Below are 20,919 nucleotides of genomic sequence, written 5' to 3'. Positions count from 1 at the left end.
CACAATCTTTTCTATTGTATACATTATTGAATAAACAAACCATGGTCTACAAGTTAAAGTGATGTCCATGGGTGAGTTATAGGTCAGAGATTAATATACACACTTGTGGGAATTATAGGTTCTGTAGTTTCTGATACACACATCAGTTTCCGCTAGGGATTTTTCTTTTCCAGCAGCAGTGGTAGGCCCCCACAAACCTCCCACTCCCTCCCTGCCGGCTGATGAACGTGAAAAGATACTACAACTGCAGAATTTCCAATAAGATAAATAATTAGATAAAAGAAATAGTTTTGTGAACTATTTATTTACAGCATTTAGAGCATCTATACACGTGGCATCTTTCATCCATTGCTTACGTAGTGCAGCAATATAATTGTTATATATTTTTCATTTATTAGTGGTAATAATTAGTTGACCCGCTGAACATCAATAGTGTAGCAAAGCGTTGCGTATCAGAGCACTGTTATATAGAGTTGCTGCAGCGAGAGCCGCTAATCGCTAGGTTCAACTTCATTTGTACACTTTACTCGCATAAATTAAATGATATAAACCATTCAGCATCTCTGGCTGTTTGAGAAAGATGCGAGATGAGGTTACTTAGCCATATCGTTTGTTTGTTTGTTTGTTTGTTTACCAAAAGACCATCTCAAAGAAGAATTTTTGGAAGGGAGGTGGCGTGTCCAGTGTGTGACGGGCTTTAGGTTACATTGCAAATGTTCTTTTTCTACATTAATGTCAGCTAGATTGTTGTTAACATATTAACTAGCTAGTATCTAATTTACCATTAACTAGTTTGTATGTAGTTTAACATTAGCTAGTTAGTATCTATTTTACCATTAGCTAGTTTGTTAGTTTAACATTAGCTAGTTAGTATCTATTTTACTATTAGCTAGTTTGTTAGTTTAACATTAGCTAGTTAGTATCTATTTTAACGTTAGCTAGTTTGTTAGTTTAACATTAGCTAGTTAGTATCTATTTTAACGTTAGCTAGTTTGTTAGTTTAACATTAGCTAGTTAGAATCTATTTTACTATTAGCTAGTTTGTTAGTTTACCATTAGCTAGCTAGTATCTATTTTAACGTTAGCTAGTTTGTTAGTTTAACATTAGCTAGTTAGAATCTATTTTACTATTAGCTAGTTTGTTAGTTTAACATTAGCTAGTTAGTATCTATTTTAACGTTAGCTAGTTTGTTAGTTTAACATTAGCTAGTTAGTATCTAATTTAACGTTAGCTAGTTTGTTAGTTTAACATTAGCTAGTTAGAATCTATTTTAACGTTAGCTAGTTTGTTAGTTTAACATTAGCTAGTTAGTATCTATTTTAACGTTAGCTAGTTTGTTAGTTTAACATTAGCTAGTTAGTATCTATTTTAACGTTAGCTAGTTTGTTAGTTTAACATTAGCTAGTTAGTATCTAATTTAACGTGAGCTAGTTTGTTAGTTTAACATTAGCTAGTTAGAATCTATTTTAACGTTAGCTAGTTTGTTAGTTTAACATTAGCTAGTTAGTATCTATTTTAACGTTAGCTAGTTTGTTAGTTTAACATTAGCTAGTTAGTATCTATTTTAACGTTAGCTAGTTTGTTAGTTTAACATTAGCTAGTTAGTATCTATTTTACCATTAGCTAGTTTGTTAGTTTAACATTAGCTAGTTAGTATCTATTTTAACGTTAGCTAGTTTGTTAGTTTACCATTAGATAGCTAGTATCTATTTTAACATGAGCTAGTTTGTTAGTTTAACATTAGATAGCTAGTATCTATTTTACCGTTAGCTAGTTTGTTAGTTTAACATTAGCTAGTTAGTATCTATTTTACCATTAGTTAGCTAGTATCTATTTTAACGTTAGCTAGTTTGTTAGTTTACCATTAGCTAGCTAGTATCTATTTTAAAGTTAGCTAGTTTGTTAGTTTAACATTAGCTAGTTAGAATCTATTTTACTATTAGCTAGTTTGTTAGTTTAACATTAGCTAGTTAGTATCTATTTTAACGTTAGCTAGTTGGTTAGTTTAACATTAGCTAGTTAGAATCTATTTTACCATTAGCTAGTTAGTATCTATTTTACCGTTAGCTAGTTTGTTAGTTTACCATTAGCTAGCTAGTATCAAATTTAACGTTAGCTAGTTAGTATCTATTTTAATGTTAGCTAGTTTGTTAGTTTAACATTAGCTAGTTAGTATCTATTTTACCGTTAGCTAGTTTGTTAGTTTAACATTAGCTAGTTAGTATCTATTTTACCATTAGTTAGCTAGTATCTATTTTAACGTTAGCTAGTTTGTTAGTTTACCATTAGCTAGCTAGTATCTATTTTAACGTTAGCTAGTTTGTTAGTTTAACATTAGCTAGTTAGAATCTATTTTACTATTAGCTAGTTTGTTAGTTTAACATTAGCTAGTTAGTATCTATTTTAACGTTAGCTAGTTGGTTAGTTTAACATTAGCTAGTTAGAATCTATTTTACCATTAGCTAGTTAGTATCTATTTTACCGTTAGCTAGTTTGTTAGTTTACCATTAGCTAGCTAGTATCAAATTTAACGTTAGCTAGTTAGTATCTATTTTAATGTTAGCTAGTTTGTTAGTTTAACATTAGCTAGTTAGTATCTATTTTACCATTAGCTAATTTGTTAGTTTAACATTAGCTAGCTAGAATCTATTTTAACGTTAGCTAGTTTGTTAGTTTAACATTAGCTAGTTAGAATCTAATTTAATGTTAGCTAGTTTGTTAGGTTGTTGCTGTTCGCTAACTAGTATCTAATTTAACATTCGCTAACTAGTATCTAATTTAACATTCGCTAACTAGTATCTAATTTAACATTCGCTAACTAGTATCTAATTTAACGTTAGCAAGTTTAATCTACGTTTCTATCTTCCCTCCTTTCGGTCTTTCCTATTTCTAGGATAGGAAGACGGGATTGGACGTCCTCACATGTGTCCAATTCCTGAATCTGTTGTTTCAAGCCCTCTGCAGAGTTTTGGAATTGCAATTTCATGACGTTTCTGAAGCTGATATAGTCTATCTAGCAGAAACACTGCGCCTACTGGCCTCTTTACTGGTGAACAGTTGGGGTGCTTTACTTCCCTGTACTAGGGTCCTCATGTTGCGGTGAGGTTGTAGGTAACTCCTCATGTAGCGGTGAGGTTGTAGGTAACTCCTCATGTTGCGGTGAGGTTGTAGGTAACTCCTCATGTTGCGGTGAGGTTGTAGGTAACTCCTCATGTAGCGGTGAGGTTGTAGGTAACTCCTCATGTTGCGGTGAGGTTGTAGGTAACTCCTCATGTAGCGGTGAGGTTGTAGGTAACTCCTCATGTTGCGGTGAGGTTGTAGGTAACTCCTCATGTAGCGGTGAGGTTGTAGGTAACTCCTCATGTTGCGGTGAGGTTGTAGGTAACTCCTCATGTAGCGGTGAGGTTGTAGGTAACTCCTCATGTTGCGGTGAGGTTGTAGGTAACTCCTCATGTTGCGGTGAGGTTGTAGGTAACTCCTCATGTAGCGGTGAGGTTGTAGGTAACTCCTCATGTTGCGGTGAGGTTGTAGGTAACTCCTCATGTAGCGGTGAGGTTGTAGGTAACTCCTCATGTTGCGGTGGTGAGATTTAAAAAATGAAAAATTAAGCAGCATTATTATCTTTTACAGTTTCATATTTCCATCTCCTTCTCTTCTTTCCAAAATGGCTTGATTAGCTCCTGAAAATGTCATACACTGTTTTTGTGATGAAGACACAGGTATTGCTGCACAGTAGAACAGTGCACCACCACTCCAGAGGTTTTTTATGGTCAAACGGGGGGTTTGATTAATGTGCAGTTCTCCCTGAAGTTTTTCGGTCTTCCAGATCTTAACTTGACCTCCACCATTCCTGTTGTCTGCCATTTTATTAAGTACTTTACAAACTGAGGGAAAGGCTACATGGCTACAGGAAACGGATAGTTCCGGATTCAGATAACTTGCCGTACAAAGCCGTACCGCACTGCCTGGAAGCACCCTTCGAGACTGTGGCCCTGTTGATGCTTAATTTGTCTTAGCCATCCTGTTGCTCTTCACGTGTGACCACAGAGCAGCTCACGACAGGACACTGATAGGTGGGGCAGTAACACCGACGTGTGTAAAAGCTCAGCATCACCGCTGTGCCTGGTCCACTCATACCAGCACCACACGCAGTAGCATTGCAGTACAGATACCAGCGTCACTGCTGTGTTGAGAATGTTCCACCACCCGACTAATATGTGGTTCAATATGTAACATCCTGTGGTGAATGGGGAAGAGGGAGAGGTGGACTAGTTGCACAGTTCCACACTCTGTATCTGTGCACCAGTGTAACTCTTAAGGTCAGTGGAGGTCATATAGTATAGGGCTGTATTGTGTATCTATTGGGCAGGCTATTTTTATAGTATCTGGGGCCTGAGAATACTGGGGGCTTTCTTTTTACATATACATATTTTTCTAATAATTCTTCCAGACATGAGTAGCTCCTCTCTTTCTGTTTCGCATTGCATTGTGGGATAATGGTGTCCTTCGTAACCACACGAACCACACAAAAAAACACCTGATATCAAGTATGTATCATGGATATGTGAGTAAACTCAATGCTGACACTCTTATCTATACCACATGCTCCATCCTCAAAATAATAAATGTAAATAATAAACAATAATAAATACATGAACAAATCCTCCACAGAATATGAACTAATTATTAATAAAATAATAAAACAAAAAACTATTCAACATACTTTGTTAAATATGCCAAAATCTTTGGACATGCCACATTTAAGCAGTCATACACGAGAGGGAGAGGATATTGGCACTTGGGTACTGCGGCTGTTTACGGCTGCGTCCCAATTGCGCACTATACACTACCACTATAAGGCCACTGCAAGTTCACAAGCCACGGTTGCCCTTTTTGTTTCACATTGCATTGTGGGATAATAGTGTCCATCATATCTACGCTCAAACAGCCACCGGTTCTGAGTACGTACAGTATCTTGGACATTTGAGTAAACTCAACTTTGACACTTTTATCTACACTACCTACTACATACTCATTAGTATCAGTAATTACGAATGCGATTGGGACATACCCAACATTGTCAGACTTTCAACCAAATCAAATTAAATATATTAAGATCTTGCGTTTATGTGATGCTGAACTTTGTTTCGTATTTGCCCGCTCTGTATTCCAATTATTCATTCTACCCTTAAATAGTGCAGCTGATCATGCGCCCTCCTATTGGCTGATCAAAAGCCGTGTCTCAAACCACGCAGCGTACCCTACCTAGCAACACTTCTGATGTGTACTGCTCTGTGTTTAGTCAACTTGTGTGCTTTTTGGGATGCTGTGTGAATAACTGCGTAAAATCTTCTACATTTAAATTGAACATTTTAATTAAATCATTATAATTCAGTATAATCATTTTCTACTTGTATGATTATTACATTGCTGCTTTGTTACGGCTGGTGTTTTTGTCTTGTAAGTGCTGCCGTTATTGCTGGGTAATGTGTACATATGGCGGAGTAATACTTGAAGAGGGTCGGTCAGAGTACTTAGAACATCTCTTAGCCAATCATGTAGTGAGTTGGAACTAACTTTAAAATTATGTGTTTTTAGGATTTTGTCCCAGTAACTGTGTATTAAATGATTATTATTAATAATTATTATTATTATATTAAACTGCACAGTATTTGTTTTTCTTTTATAGGAGTTGAACTTTCCATTTTCACTTCAGAAATCAACAAAACAGGTCATTTGACCTAAATAACCTCTCTTCTGATTGGCTGACCTGTACCTCACTCACAAAAAGAGGCGTGGGCTGACTCTTAACTCTTAACTCAATTCGAACTGAAATAAAAAAAAAACTCTTTTAGGTTGTCTGGATCTCCTGACAGTCAGCAGGAGCAGGGCAACATTCAATGGTTTTCCCCACAGCTTCTGCTCCAGTAGCACAGGTTGTGGCATCATAACCAAAGTCAATTCTTCCATTGAAAGCTTCTTCGGTATACAGTATAGGGACGGTATATGGATATGATATACGGTAAATAGGTACTGGGAAGTGACCAGTACATTATTGTGGTTAAGTTTGATAACTTTAACAGTGCTTACATAGCACATCACACTTTTCTGTCTCAGAAAGATGTGTTTTTTCTTGCTATGAGCTTTTTAATGCTCTGTCTCAGGCTGAAGTGTGAACACTTGTGTTTACTGCATTGTGAGTCAGATCGGATTGAAAGTGCATACTAAAAGTGGAAGTGCACCCTAAATGTGGAAATGCATACTAAAATGTGAAGTGTGAGGCATTCGCTGACTTGGTGGAATGGGCTCTGTGTGTGTGTGTGTGTGTGTGAGTGTGTGTGAGAGTGTGTGTTTGTGTCCTCAGATGGGCTTGTTTCTCTGACATGCAGCTGCAGCACTTTCCCTCCCTGACTCGGCAGCTCCCGAATGTGCACTGTGGCCCCTCTCTGTCTGTCTCTCTCTCTTTCTGTCTCTATCTATCTCTCTCACTCTCTCTCTCTCATTTATCCAAATATATGAGAAATATATGATATGATATATGATAAAATTGAGGATTGTTAAAAATAAAAATGTCTGTATCTCTCTCTCTCTCTCTCTCTCTCTCTCTGTTTCTATGTGTCTCTCTTTCTTTCTGTCTTTCTCTGTGTCTTTCCCTCCTTCACTCTACATGTCATTCTTCTCTGTCCTCTTGATGTCATGCTCCTTGTCACTTCCCGTGGCTGTGTGTGTGTGTGTGTGATTGTCATGGAGGAGGTGAGGCTGTGGGACTGATGACTGTGTAAGGTGTGGGTATGTGTGTGTGTGTGTGTGTGTGTGTGTGTGTGTGTTCTCCGCTACATGTAGGTACAAAGGTGTGTAGCATGACTGATGAGTATAGAATGTGGTAGGGGTGGAACGGTACGTGTGTACATACTGAGCCATCATGGGGGGCGGGTGGGGGGGGTGTCTCACGGTTTAATTCACACAGTCGCACGGAGAATAAACCGTAAACACAGCGATTTCAGAAGTGCAAGTGCCGCCCAGAAACCTTTAACTGTAAGCTGTTGGGTTTGCATCATGGTATTGTGGGAAATGTAGTAGTTTATAAGTAATGATATGGCTACTGTTGTCTTGTTTGCCCCCACCCCCTTTCTCATCTCTCTCCTTGTCGCTGCTGTGTATAGAGAGAGTGTGTGTGAATGTATCGGACAGTGTGTGTGTGTGTGTGTGTGTTTGTCTCTTTGAAGGAGGGATCGAGACAGACAGAGGGCGGGGGCTTCTGTAAACTGTAGTTTGCAGAGTAGCAGAGCTGATGCTGGCAGTGGCTTTGTGTTGAAGTGAATAAGAAAAAGCAAATGAATCATTTCATTTCTGGCAGCATGGCAGCAAATCACCTCTGCAACCTGTTGCCAAGCAACAATGCCATCTTGATTAGTATGTGGAGATTTTATGAGAGTAAATAGTGGAAATGGGCAGTTTAGGTAATGGAGGAACGCTGAAAACATCATCAGCCTTCAGAATTTTACAAAACAACAGGACAGAACCTTTAGAACAACAACCTGTGCAACATGTGATCTTACTTCTGCACGTATTTATTCAACATATCTCGTTCTCCTCAAAGGCAAATGATAAGATTGAAGTGTTCTGCTTTAAAGTGTGTGTGTGTGTGTGTGTGTGAGAGAGATCCAGAGAAGTACCCTAGGAGTACTGATACTGACACATGAAGTGACCAGGTGTAAACGGGGTCCCTGAAACTGAAGATGCACAAAGTGACCAGGTGTAAACGGGGTCCCTGAAACTGAAGTCGCATGAAGTGACCAGGTGTAAACAGGGTCATTATGTGTAAGGAGGTGGGGCAGTGGGGCTGATGAGTGTGTAAGGTGTGTGTGTGTGTGTATTGAGCTTATGCACAAAATTGTGGTGGATGACTAGGCAGTGTATTGGCAAAATACCTGGCGATTCACCACACAACACAATACAGGGGTTATGATTCTATATATTGCGATATATTGTGAACCTGTAAGCAAAGAGATATATTGCAATTTAAAATGATCATATTTTTTTTGTTTTACAAAAACTGTCATAGTATGAAACACATTGTATACATAGAATCTGAGTCCAAAAGTTTACTTTTTGAGAAATTGGAACAGTGTGATCTGAAGACCGCGAGCTTTAAAGGGGTTTAGGGGTTTAAACACGCAAAATGAAGCACTGTCTGCCACCAGTCTTTACAAGCAAATTAATTATTAATTCAACTATGACTTACAACTGTGCTTGAGAATTGATGCAGTACGGCTAAACATAATATTGTGATACTTCAATATCCAAGTGAATGTGCAGATTATGTGCTTTCAGTCATAATGGGCTCAAAACAGTGAGTGTGTATATGTTGAGCAAGAGAGCGTGTGTGTGTGCGAGAGAGTGTGTGAGTGCAAATAAGTGAAAAATGTGAATATCTGTGTGTCAATCAGGATGCTGACTTGCCGGTAATGCACTGCTGTGTGTGCATGTGTGTGTGTGTGTGTGTTTACAGTTTGCTAGACCTTAGAATACCTTATACAGGCACCAAGCACAACAGCAGCCAAGCCAGTAGAGAGAGAGAGAGAGAGAGAGAGAGAGAGAGAGAGAGTCAAGCACATGCCAGCAGAGAGGGGAGGGAGAAAGGGGTTTACAGTGTAGAGAGTTTAAGACGCTGTGCAACTAAAGCAGAAGGCTGAGTGTAATGCAAGATTTGAGGAAATTGCTCTGGAGACGCACTGGAATTATCACAGAGGGAGAGTTCTGTCTCTCTCTTTTATACACACACACACTACACACACACACACACACGGCCACTTGCACACATCCAGGCATGACCAGTTGAAGAGCAGTAGCCCCACAGAGCTAAGAGCAGCCCTGCTGAAAGCCTCAAGAATGGCAGCTGGACTGACGCTGACACATCCTCGTCTACCGTCACCCTGAAATTGCAGAAGAGCGAGAGAGGAAGTCGCGAGGCAGTGGGGAAACCGCGCTGCTTGACGCTTGCTTGGTGTTTCGCAAAAAGACCGTCAGACCTCCGAAGCTATGGGGACTGTGAGTGAACTGTGCGTGTCCAGCTTACAGGCGTTCCTGTGTCCGACCGTGCCGAGCACTGCCCCAGGTAAGGCGAGGGTTGAGGTGATTGAAGCCTGGCTTGAAGTGCCTGGCTGTTGATCTTTCCTGTATGACTTGTGTTAAAGGTGTGATAAGTAATAAGTATAGTGGGTTTGGTGTAGCTCAAGAAGTCCTGTCGGAATTTCATCGGAATCTGTGAATCTGGGGCTTTTGTTGGAATTCCTTGGATGGAACAGGTGAGATGATGTTACCTGATAAAGACAGCTACCGTGGGAGTACGGGAATTGCAGAAAAAAGGGCTTATGCCGAACGGCGCTCTGAGTAAGTGACGTTTTTTGACGGTCGCTTGCGCACACTCGGAATGTTGTCATGGTCTGGAAAATTGCGATTGCAAGGCTGATTGAGAAACACTTGCGGCCATTGATGTAACAAGAACAGTTCCTCAAACATAACGTTGGTTGTTGAGTCCAGCATCCTCTGTATTCAGTGGTGCTGTAGCGTGACCGCATTGCTTGGAGAGTGTTGCTGAGAGTGTTTAGTCACTCAGCATATGGACCTCGGTCCTGGTTAATTAATCATAACAATATGGGAATTGCTTTGAGAGAGAGAGAGAGAGAGAAAGAGATGGTGAGAGAGTGCACTTGACTGCTCTGGAAGGAGGAAGAGGAATACCAACATCAGGACAGAAATAGTGCAAGCTCGTTCTGCCTAATGAACTTTGTCTCATTACGGTCAGCTTAGGTTCCCCCCTGCTTTTACAGGACAGCAGCTAAAAGCTGTTAAGAAGAGCAGGCATATGTAATCCCTCAGGCTGGACCCTGCCAAGCAGGCCGAGATTTCCAAAGAAATCCGCTCCCGGGCTTGGCGCCCCCTTGCTGCGCTTAAAGCAGCCAAGCGTGCATGTTGTGTCTCGGGGGGGTTAAAAGCGTCCACTGTTTCCTGTGGTCCTGTTTTCAGATCCTTCAAGCTCATTTGGGGTAATGCCTGCTCGGAAGATCTCTCCGAAGATCTTATCGTAGTTCAGCTCTGCGCCTTCTGTTCCTCCAAAGTCTTAAAAGGCACAAGAGGCCGTATCGCTGCCCAATCATCTGCCAGACTTGGATGAAAATAGCCCCTTTCTGAGGCAAATAACAGTGGAAGGCGCGCGGAGGACGCACTCCGCAAACAAAAATGGCAGGACGAGGCCGTTCTCTCGCTGCCACCACGCAGACAGACAAATTAGAAGTTAACTATGGTGCGGGGAATTGTGGAAGGGAAAAGTGCAATGAGTGCAGTCGCAGTCAGGGGAGGTTAGAGTGTGGCAGAGCTGCAGGGAAGGTGCTGTTGCTCGGAGAGGTGTAATTTGATGCTGTGTGATAGCTGTGCTTTTGTGGAGGGTTGACATGGCTCCAGGGGTTGCGCAGTGCCAGAATACAGGCTGCTAGACAGAAGCAGAAATGATGGGATATTTATATATATTTTGTGCCACCCTGATGGAAGAATGGGTTGAGTCCTGCACAAGAGATATGCGCACACAAGGGGAGTACATGGCACTCAGGCTCAGAGATGTCTAATGTAGAATCTCCCTACTCTACTCTTTTTTTGTATGGTGGGGTTCTGCAGGGAACAGTGTTAGGGCCCATTGTGTTGTGTCATGATATACCACTATTTTGAAGAAACAAGATGGTGACAGTTTTGTTCAGGTTCAATTCTAAAGCTTCCTTTATAAAGCTTTGTGTGGCAGAGTGCTGCAGGATCCAAACTGAACGGGGGCTGACTGATGAATTAGCAGCAGGGCTGCAGGGAGCAGTATTAGGGCCTATTATGTTGTCATGGTATAAAACCTGTTTTGAAATGGCTGATTTACGCCAGTTCTGCTTAGGTTCTAGAGGTGAATCAGGACCTAAAGTGTGATGCCGTTCTCTGCAACCTTTGTTAGACTGTCAGCTGGCTTCCATTCTTTATTTTAAATAAAAAAAGTATGAGCAGCCTTTGCATGTGGATTATAAGAAATTAGAACTTAGACACAGCTGTACTATTTCACTTATGTGGCCACATGTTTAGAATAATGCAGAGGTGAAACACACTATCAAGCTGTAGCACCTGATGGTAATTAGCAGATTAATATTGGTCTAATTGGGCACCGGGTTGGCCACCCTTACCGCTGAGAGCGAGTGAACAGACACGTCTGCCCAGCGTCTGCACATCTTTATTAGAAACAGGTGAAGGAGTTGGAACATCAGTGCTGTGGGAAGGGCTGCACATGTCGACAGCCACCTGTTTGCTCCCCTGGCCTCCCCTGGAGGAGTAGCAGTGGTCAACAATGCTTGTATTTAACAGCGGTAATACCAGGGCACTGCTTCATCGGTCTCTGTCTTCTGACTGCCGCACTGTGGTGGCATCAGTCTCTCTCCGCCAGATGCAGATGATCTCTCACTCAGCTCGTTTTCCCTGCTGCTTTCCCGACCCTGCAATTATCCACAAAAGCTTCAAGCCTTGCTGAGACTGTTAGTGATGGTAAGTGGGGGAAAAAATGGAAAACGTCCAATGCGAACCAGTCACTCGAAATGGAATTTGCTTGACGGAAGATTGGGCAAGATGGACAGAAATGTGATGAGGGTGGGGATTGTGTGTGTGTGTGTGTGTGTGTGTGTGTGGGCGGGGGGGTGGGGGGGGTTACAGAGAGATCATGCTGAGCACTAAGAGTTTCAGAGCGCAGTCGCTCTGACAGCCACATCAAAGGGACTCCATTGTGGGGGAATCCAAACAGGGATCCTCAAAGCCGAGTCTTTCAAAGCTCAGTCTGACTGTTTGGTGTCTGCCTTGCCCCCCCCCCCCCCCTTCCCCTCCCCTCGCATCGCCGGCATATATTGGGAATTAAAGGAGATCAGAACTTAGTCCCCCCCACCCCCCACCCCCTTCCACCACCACCAAATGAGACATCTAAGAGAGACCGTGAGGAGTGATTAGGTGATTAGGCCAGTGACCATCTTGCAAGGCCACATTTTGATCTGTAGTTCCGGTGTTTACTCTCTTAATCTTGTCAGATCACATGCTCACTGTATTCCAGCTGTCTATAAGGCAACATTGACAACAGAGCATCAGAGCGCTTTGTGATCTATAGAGGTGCTCCTCAAATGGCGAAATGTTGATGTGCCTCTACATCCGCTGTCTTGCCCGGTTCCCACAGCTTATTGGTTGCTCGCTGTAGGCCTGTCACTGTAGGACCTTGATCATTTTTTGCTGACCTGTTTACTTGTTTTCTTGTCACATGCTTTTGTCTGCTCTCTGTTGGAGTGAGTCCACCTCATCTAAAACACATGACAAAATTGTGCACGCCCACAGATGTAGCAAAAAAGATGCTGCCATTAAACACTGTTTTAAAACAGTAAAACAAAAAAGTGTAATTGTGTTATTATATTTTGTATCAGTGGCATAAAATTGTCTTAAAATGATAGTAGTAGTAGTGAGAGTAGTTGTTTCTGGGAGAATATACCATCCCAAAAAAGTGGTTATTGTTGCATTCAGTCTAATTCAATTTGGGTGGTGGGGTGCTGCAGGGTGCAGTATGAGGGCCCACTAAGTTGTGCCTTACTGCAATTATAAATAACTGTGACATGCCATTTTCATTCAAATTCACGTACATACATAATTCTTTGAGCTAGCAGGGAGCAATAGCATGGGTTCTGACAATATATAATTCCTGAAAGCAAGTCATCATCAAAGTTATTGAAAGCTCAGCTTTGGCTGCAGGCGCTAGAGTGACATCCTTCCATTACTGTTCAAGTGCCACAATATCTTGCAGCAAAAAGATTGGAGTAATTTACGATTACCAGTGATTTAATGAAAATTCTGATCTACAAAGTAACATCTTACTTCAATTGGTGGTTGGTGTGGCGCAAAAGATGACACCACTAGCTGCCACTGAGCTACCACACCATGTGGGAGACTGGGGTTCGATTCCCGGTCTGGGTGACTGTGCTGCGCTACACCAATAAGAGTCCTTGGGCAAGACTCTTAACACTACACTGACCCACCCTCTGTAATACGAGTGACCTTGTAAGTCGCTCTGGATAAGAGCGTCAGCTAAATGCCACAAATGTAAATCTTAATGGCCCAGATAAAGAATACAGCAGGTATGCTTAATGGACCTAAATGCCTTGAGGTGAGTCTTTTCAGTTTCTGCTTTCAGAACTTACAAAGCAATAACTGAACTCACCTTGGTTTACAATCCAATCATCCTACACCATTCTTTGTGTTGTTGTTGGAGTCTGAGGGCATAGGCTGAGGTGGGTGGTAGCAAGCACAATTTCGCCTAGAGGTGCCAAATAGGTCAGGCCTGCTACTGTTGGTAGATAACAGAGAGGTACAGATAATGGGGCTGTGTCCTTGCATTGACGAAGGCCCTTTCATAACCTTGCAGTGGTGGATGCATAATAAAAATGTTTGTCACGGCATGACGCAATGGAATTTGGTACGACTTCCAATCTCAGGCTTTGATGGAAGAGGTCTCCTCGTCGGACCACCACATTTCACACTCCTGATTTAAAGCCTTGATCGATTAGGTCACGCTCACACACCGATACACAAACATTCAACAGGTCCACTGCACTGAAAGGCCGCTGCTGAATTTGTGTGTGTGTGTGTGTGTGCAGGGGCATTCAGCAGCTGTTCATAGCCACAGGGCTTCCATCTGTATAAGATGCATAAGACTCGTTACAATGCTTGGATGGACCCACATTACTTTAATCTCACCAACGGGGTCAGAGGCTGATGAGAAGAGAGCAAGCCCAAGCTTTAGTGGATTATTGCAGTTCTTAAAAGCACATAACAGCCTGACTGCCTCCTTAATTAGTTCTTTATCAGCATCTAAAAGGAGCTATTCTGATTCATGGACTACTGTGGATGTGCCAGTTGTTGGTCCAAGCCAACAGGTTATGTGAATTGCGTCATCTGCCTAAAGAAAACTATGTAGGCTATGTATTAGATGCATATTAATAGCTAGTAGAGGTGTAACGGTATACACAAGTTCAGTTCGCACCACAGTTTAGGCTCAGTATGGGATCTGTACAGCATAAAAAAGTATTGTATCATTAAAATGATCAATTATTAATCCTTGTCATATATACGAGTATAAGAACTGTTGGTTGAGATGGATGCCTTGGTCTTTAAGGCTTGACCATTTGAAAAATTCACCTGGTAGGTTACCATAGAGCAATCTCAGATGTATCTCTAGACCCTCCTTCAACAACATTGTGTCTCTGAGGGAACTGGCTTCATTGTGTTGCTGACATGCCTCCCCGTTTTAGCATGGAGCGCATTCATTATACTCCCGAATTACCCCGGCGAAGAAGAGTGCTGTTGCTACAAGGAGGGAGACGTCTGCAAATGAAGAAAAATGAGCCAATTACTCCGATAATTGCAGATATTCCTCTGCTTCCAGGGGGCCGCTTGCCATGCTTTTATTGTTGTGCTACCTCATATTATCATTTGTGTCCTATTTAAGGATTAGATTGGTCCAGCTGGGTTGTCATCTTTTTTTCCAGCCTGGTGTAGAGTGGGATTCTATTACTGGAGCTCAACTGGGGTGGTCATGCGTTGCAAGTGGATCCAGTAACCACCAGGAGGCGCTTAAAGAATGATGTCTGGTGCTTGAGGTTGAGCTCCTTTTGAAATGCCTTGTTTTTGGCTTTAGAATTCAAAAGGTTGGATCTGTGTGACGTTGTGTGTTTTGCTCTACAGTGGGAGACCATATATGATTTCTCAATGCTTCTTGTGATACTGGCCTTTTTAATGATGACATAGAAGATGGGATACAACAGGCAAATATTTTTTTGGCAGTGTTTTGACCGGTGTTGACCAATGACACTTGAAGGCCGGTCTTTAACCTTGTAACGCTATTGATAAACAAGTGCACTTTTAATATACGTCAATCATAACTAAAACACATGTATTTTATCCATAACGCACTCCTCGTCCTCCTTTTGTCTCGAGAAGCTGACAGTCTAATTACCTTCCCCGTATCTGCCCTTTAATTCTGATGCTGCGTTATATAACTGTGCAGCCTACGATAATTAGATTCTGTAATGGCTTCAGTACTTCAGCCTTGTGTATTGTTATTTTATAATCACCTAAAGTCTGAGTCACAAGACACTTAACAGCTGTCAATCACATCACCACTCAGTTTTCCACTATGCTTGGCTAAAAGTAGGTAAAGGACTGTCTTTTGATGCCAGAAGAAGTGAGAAATGCTTTTGTGGGTTAAGTAGGTTATGGTATGGTATGGTATGGTATTTTTTGATTTTGGATTGTCATGTATATGGAATCTTTGGCCCAGATGGGTAATTTTTGGTGATTTTTGGTTTTGGATATTCATGTATATAGAATATTTTATTTTGGGATAGTCATGTGTATGGAATTTTTGGCCCAGCTGGGTCATTTTTGGTTTTGCATAGTTAAGTGTATAGTATTTCTGATTTGGGTTATTCATGTGAATGGGATTTTTGATTTTGCACTGTCATGTGTATATTTTAAGTTTTGGATTGTCATGTTTTATGGAATTTTGGCCCACCTGGGTCATTTCTGGTGATTTCTTTGGTTTTAGATAGTCCCGTGTATGGATTTTTTATTTTTGATAATCATGTGTATGGATTTTTTTATTTTCCATCGTCATGTGTATGGAATTTATAATTTGGGATTGTCATGTTTTTGTGGTATGAGGAGCTTGCATGACTTCTCACCCATACTCTTATGGTCACATTCCAAAACACAATACACAGTGGCGTGTCCTTGAGGAACAATAAAGGGAAAAAATAACACTCCACAAATAGCCAAGTGTGCTTGTGCATCATTGTGATAACAAGGCGAAGTCCACAGTCAGGAAGATTTCAGGAGCTTTGGTTTATTGGGAGTTCCTATATGTACATAAAGACCCATTGTGATGAACTTTAAAAGGCTGTCTGACATGCTAATATGGCTAACATGAAGAATAGCCCTACGTACAGCAATGTACTTGCTGTACTATCTAATTATAGCTCTAATACTCTAAGTAGCGAGTAGTAGGGCCCATAGGCTACACATTCCTTGTGTTTTACTTCTTTCCTCTGTGGTCCATGAATACCATTTGTATACGTTTTATGTATCAAAAAATATTTTTTATTTGCTTGTTTTTTATGTAGTTTTTCCAACCTCTTTTTCTCCTTTAGAATTAAACAGACTTACATTTACAGCATTTAGCTGACGCCCTTACGCCAGAGCGACTTACAAGGTTACTCGTATTACAGAGGAGGGCCAACGTAATGTTAGGAGTCTTGCCCAAGGACTCTTGTTGGTGTAGTGCAGCACAGTCACCCAGACCGGGAATTGAACCCCAGTCTCCCACATGGTGTGGTAGCTTACTGGCAGGTAGTGGTGTTATCTGTTGCGCCACACCAACCATATACAGACACAGACTTGCCACAGACTTACCACTGTGGTTTTACTGTGCTTTTAACATGATAATATGGAAATGATCTAATTGGCAGACCTGGATTGTGTCTCATTTAAAAAGCATTCGAAAATACTCTGTATAACCTAAGCTTAAATGGGTGGGTCTAAACTGCAGCGTATGTGGATGTACAGGGCCATGCAGAGGTTTGGGCACCCATGGCCAAAGTTTCTATTGAATTCTCTGTTAATAATTATGTGAGTAGAAGATGAATTGATCTCCAAAAGGCATAAAAATTAGAAACATTATTTTCAACATTTTAAGAATTAGTGTAAGATTAGTGTATTGTTTGTTTTGTACTTTTTGTAATTTTAGACTGATTAAAAAAGCGCATCCATTCAAAAGTTTGGTCCCCCAAGAATTCCATTTTTAAGTAATTTATTATATTATATTATATTCATTTATTTATTTTAGTTCGCTTAAAAGAAAATGACACCTCTCCAACTTTTTACAGGTAGAAGGAAGAATAAGTTTACTAAAATACCAGCAAATTCTGGAAATAAACATCACTTCACTGTTAAAGAAAAAGCTGAAGATGAAAATAGGATGGGAGATACTAGATAGGATACTACAGCAAGGTAATGATCCTTAACACATCTCAAATCCCACAATGGACTTCCTCATGAGGTGCAAGCTAAAGATTTTGCCATGGCCCTCTGACTTCAGTCTCCCAACCTAAATATCATCAAAACTCTGTGGATGGACTTTAGAAGTGCTGTCTGTCTTGCTGTCTGCAAGACGGCCCAAGAAGCTCACAAAACTAGATTTTTTGTTCAATTTGCTGGAAGAACAGGCAAAAGTTCACCAAACAAGAACTGAAAGGTTCTTAGCTGCTCCAAACAACATTTACAAACTGTGATGCTTGCTATAATGGTGGGGTTAGGACTGACCATGTAGGGGCCCGAACTTTTGCTTCAGGCTCTTTTTTTTTTTTTGGAAACTGTAAAATATGGAAATCCTGCATAAAATCTAACAATAACAGTGTGTCCACTTTAACTGTCATTTTTGTCATTAATTATTTCAGCCTTCGATTCAGTTCATGAAACTTAGTTCACAATTCGTTATTTACACAAAATCTTCTATCTGAACAGTAGTTTTTTTAGAATCTGTCGCTACTGATGTATTTACATGTATCATGCTAAATCTCCTTCATCATGAAAAATCTTTAAAGTCTTTAAATATTGTGATATAGTATTTTACCATATCGCCCAGCCCTATTCTAGGGCTTATTACACATTTTACTCAGTAACCAGAGGGACTCCTGTATAAACTGGTGGGGCTATTCTTTGGTAATAGTAATAGTTTGTAATAACACTTTCACCGGCGGGCCATAGGCTTTTAAATGGGCTAATGAAGAAGGCTGCTCACTATCCATGTTGTTGCAAGATCCATTAATGAGACTAGAGCTGGGAGGAGTGTAGGGACATAACATGACTGTACTGGAGTTGGGTGCCGGATATTTTGTGTTTAAAAATGCAGTTGTATGAAATATCATAAACAGAACCTCTATTCTCAAATATATTGTCACATATCTTTGATGCACATGGTTTTTCATGTTTTTTTTCCAGCATTTCTATGGTGGCACTGGGTGGACATTTTGTCACAAAAGAGGTCTGTAAAGGCAGAATACAGCTGGAAAACGCTGGTCAGAAATGTCCTTTGCATTTTCATGTTTCCATAAGCAGAACTGAAACATCAAACATGCGAACAAAGCCCATCTGAAATGCGTCATATGTCACCATCACATTTACATAAACAGATTTTTTGCCCAATTCAGGCCGAGCATCAGATCTACATAGGTCGCGCGATACAAGGACAGCAGCGAAAGCATGACCTTGGGTAGAAATGTGAGGATGTCTTGTCCCAGTGTTTTTCACATGTATTTACAATATGGGTCAGTGGGCGGGAAAAAAGAAGCCTGTCTTTGTGCTGGAAATCTGCTGCACTCAACAGTGGCTGTATTGTCAGAGACTGTCAATTTGAGGAAGCACAGCAGTGGCTTTTGTGAAGCAGACAAGCATGTCTGCTCTGCTCATCAAAGTGATGCTTATCAGCTTCCTGAGTAGCTCTCCGGAGATTCCATTCTTTGAAGGAATTAAAGGTACAGTCAATACATTAGACCAACTGCTTCTGTTTCGGTGAGGGCGGACATGAACTCTTTCCCACAGGCTGGACTTTAGAATGGACATTGTTTTCAAGAAGTGATCATGGTAAACCTATTAAATAGTGGTGTAACAGATTGAACCTCGAGGTTCAGGACGTGACTAAAAAAAGCGGATTAATCGGCAGAATTTAGTGTGGAATGCAGATTTACTGCTGCCGTAACTTTTTACAGTAGTAAATCCCATCAATCTAAACACACAGCAGCATTGAGTCCGTCTGACTGGAGCGTGTGGATAAAACCACTACAGTTTGAAAACACCTTATTATATTATATTATATTCATTTATATACCTGCAATTATATCATATATAATACCTGCAATTTCCAGCAAATTCTGGAAATAAACATAATTTTTAAAGAAAAAGCTGAAGCTGAAGATGAAAATAGGATGGGAGATACTAGATAGGATACTACAGCAAGGTAATGATCCTTAACATATCTCAAATCCCACAATGGACTTCCTCAAGAGGCGCAAGCTAAAGGTTTTGCCATGGCCCTCTGACTTCAGTCCCCCAACCTAAATATCATCAAAACTCTGTGGATGGACCTTAGAAGTGCTGTGCCTGCAAGACGGCCCAAGAAGCTCACAAAACTACAAACTACAAACTGGATAAAACCAGTACAGTTTGAAAACACGGTGTGTGGTTGGAGAGCAGAGTTTTATTAGTGTGAGGTGTGGGAGTCTCATATGGACACAGGCACAAGTGTGAAAAGGAGAAATCTCCAAGCAAGTCAACCTTAGAACGATGGACTCAGCTGTTAACTTTAACTGTGGAACGTTAGGAATGAAAAAAAAAAGTGTGAGAAAGGGACAGGCACGCCACTGAACCGCTACATCACACATAAACTAAGTCACTAATACAAACTAACAAACAGTGTCTACATAAGTTACTAGTACAAACTAACAGTGTCCAAATAAAAGTTACTAATACAAATAAACCATGTCAAAATAAAACTCACTTATACAAACTAATAGAAAGTGTCAAAATAAGTCACTAACACAGAATAACAAAGTTTCAAAATACAAATCACTTCTACAAACATAACAGTAACACAAAATACTTGTGCTGCTTAAATTAAATACTGCCTCACATTTGTCCCTTTTTTTGCTGAAAAAAAAAAGCTCAGATCTGTGACTCAAAAACCATAATCCGATGTCAAACATGAGGTTTGTGCTCCTTTATACCACTGCTATTAAATGTAGGCTAACCAGGGGAGGTGGGCATGGAAAGGTTAATTTTCCCTTCTGATCACATGTTGGGGCCCAAATTTAAAAAACCTCAACACGCTGAACGACTGTGGCCTAAATACTTCTGAAGGTTCATCTAAGACACTATATGGGCAAAAATGTTGGGACAGCTGCTTATTTGTTGTTTCTTCCAAAATCAAGGGTATTAAAAAAGAATTTATGCTGCTTTTGTTGGAGTAACTGCCTCTATTGTCCAGGGAAGGCTTTCTATGAGATTGTGGAGCATTGCTGTAAGGATTTGATTGCATTCAGTGACAAGAGTGTTAGTGAGGTTGGGGTATTGAATGATCACCACCCCACCTCATCCCGAACGGCCCAACTCATCCCAAAAATATTAGATGATGACTATGATGATGATATTCCACTGTTCCACAGCTCAATGCCAGAGGGGTTTATATATATAGCCCACTCCTAATATTACACATGGTGCCAATAGGTTTATGTTTATCTGCTATTCCTATTTTTTGGTAGTACTTCTTTACAGGGCCATGTGTGTGCATTTGCACATCTGTGTCAGCAATGGTTGCAACTTAAAATAGCTGAATGCATTTATTAGTTGGGGGTTCTACAAATATTTGGACATGTAGTGTGTGATTCCTGAGGTTTATTTCCTTTTAAACAATGCGGGGTCATCTGGTCTAATGTTTTGTCATTGGATGACCGTGATCTTTGTGTTTATATAATAAGTTATAAAAGAACAGTTATTCCTTTTTGGGGACTGTGAAGACAGCGTTTTTGTGCTATTAAAACCAAACTGACCAGTTTATTTCCTCTCTTTGTGTGCACAAACCCTTGCATAGATAATGAACAGTTTCACAGTAAATTAACTTAACTAGCCCTGTTTGTAAACTTGGTAATTTCTGAAGCTGTGTGCATGTAATTAAGCTTCAGCCCTCGTATCATTTTAAAATCCATAAACCTTCAAATGCCACCCAGGACGCTAAAGCATCCTGCCCCAACACTCCTGAT

At 40.6% G+C, this 20,919-nt stretch overlaps 1 protein-coding gene across 2 annotated transcripts in view; it reads left to right on the top strand.

Moving 5' to 3' along the window:
- The window catches only part of cyth1a (cytohesin 1a), a 63,324-nt gene that overhangs the window by 6,375 nt on the left and 36,030 nt on the right, over positions 1–20,919 (top strand). Inside the window, exon 1 of one of the 2 annotated variants that reach the window (XM_072692880.1) lies at positions 9,006–9,119. The exons of the other annotated variant lie outside the window; for it this stretch is intronic. Within the exon in view, the coding sequence (XP_072548981.1) occupies positions 9,044–9,119 (76 nt within the window). The 5' untranslated portion in view covers positions 9,006–9,043. Of the gene's footprint in view, positions 1–9,005; positions 9,120–20,919 lie in introns of those variants that run through there. 2 annotated transcript variants of the gene reach the window in all.

Source organism: Salminus brasiliensis, chromosome 12 (assembly GCF_030463535.1).
Source record: "Salminus brasiliensis chromosome 12, fSalBra1.hap2, whole genome shotgun sequence".
Lineage (NCBI taxonomy): Eukaryota > Metazoa > Chordata > Actinopteri > Characiformes > Bryconidae > Salminus > Salminus brasiliensis.
This window is presented reverse-complemented; position numbering and strand designations above follow the sequence as displayed.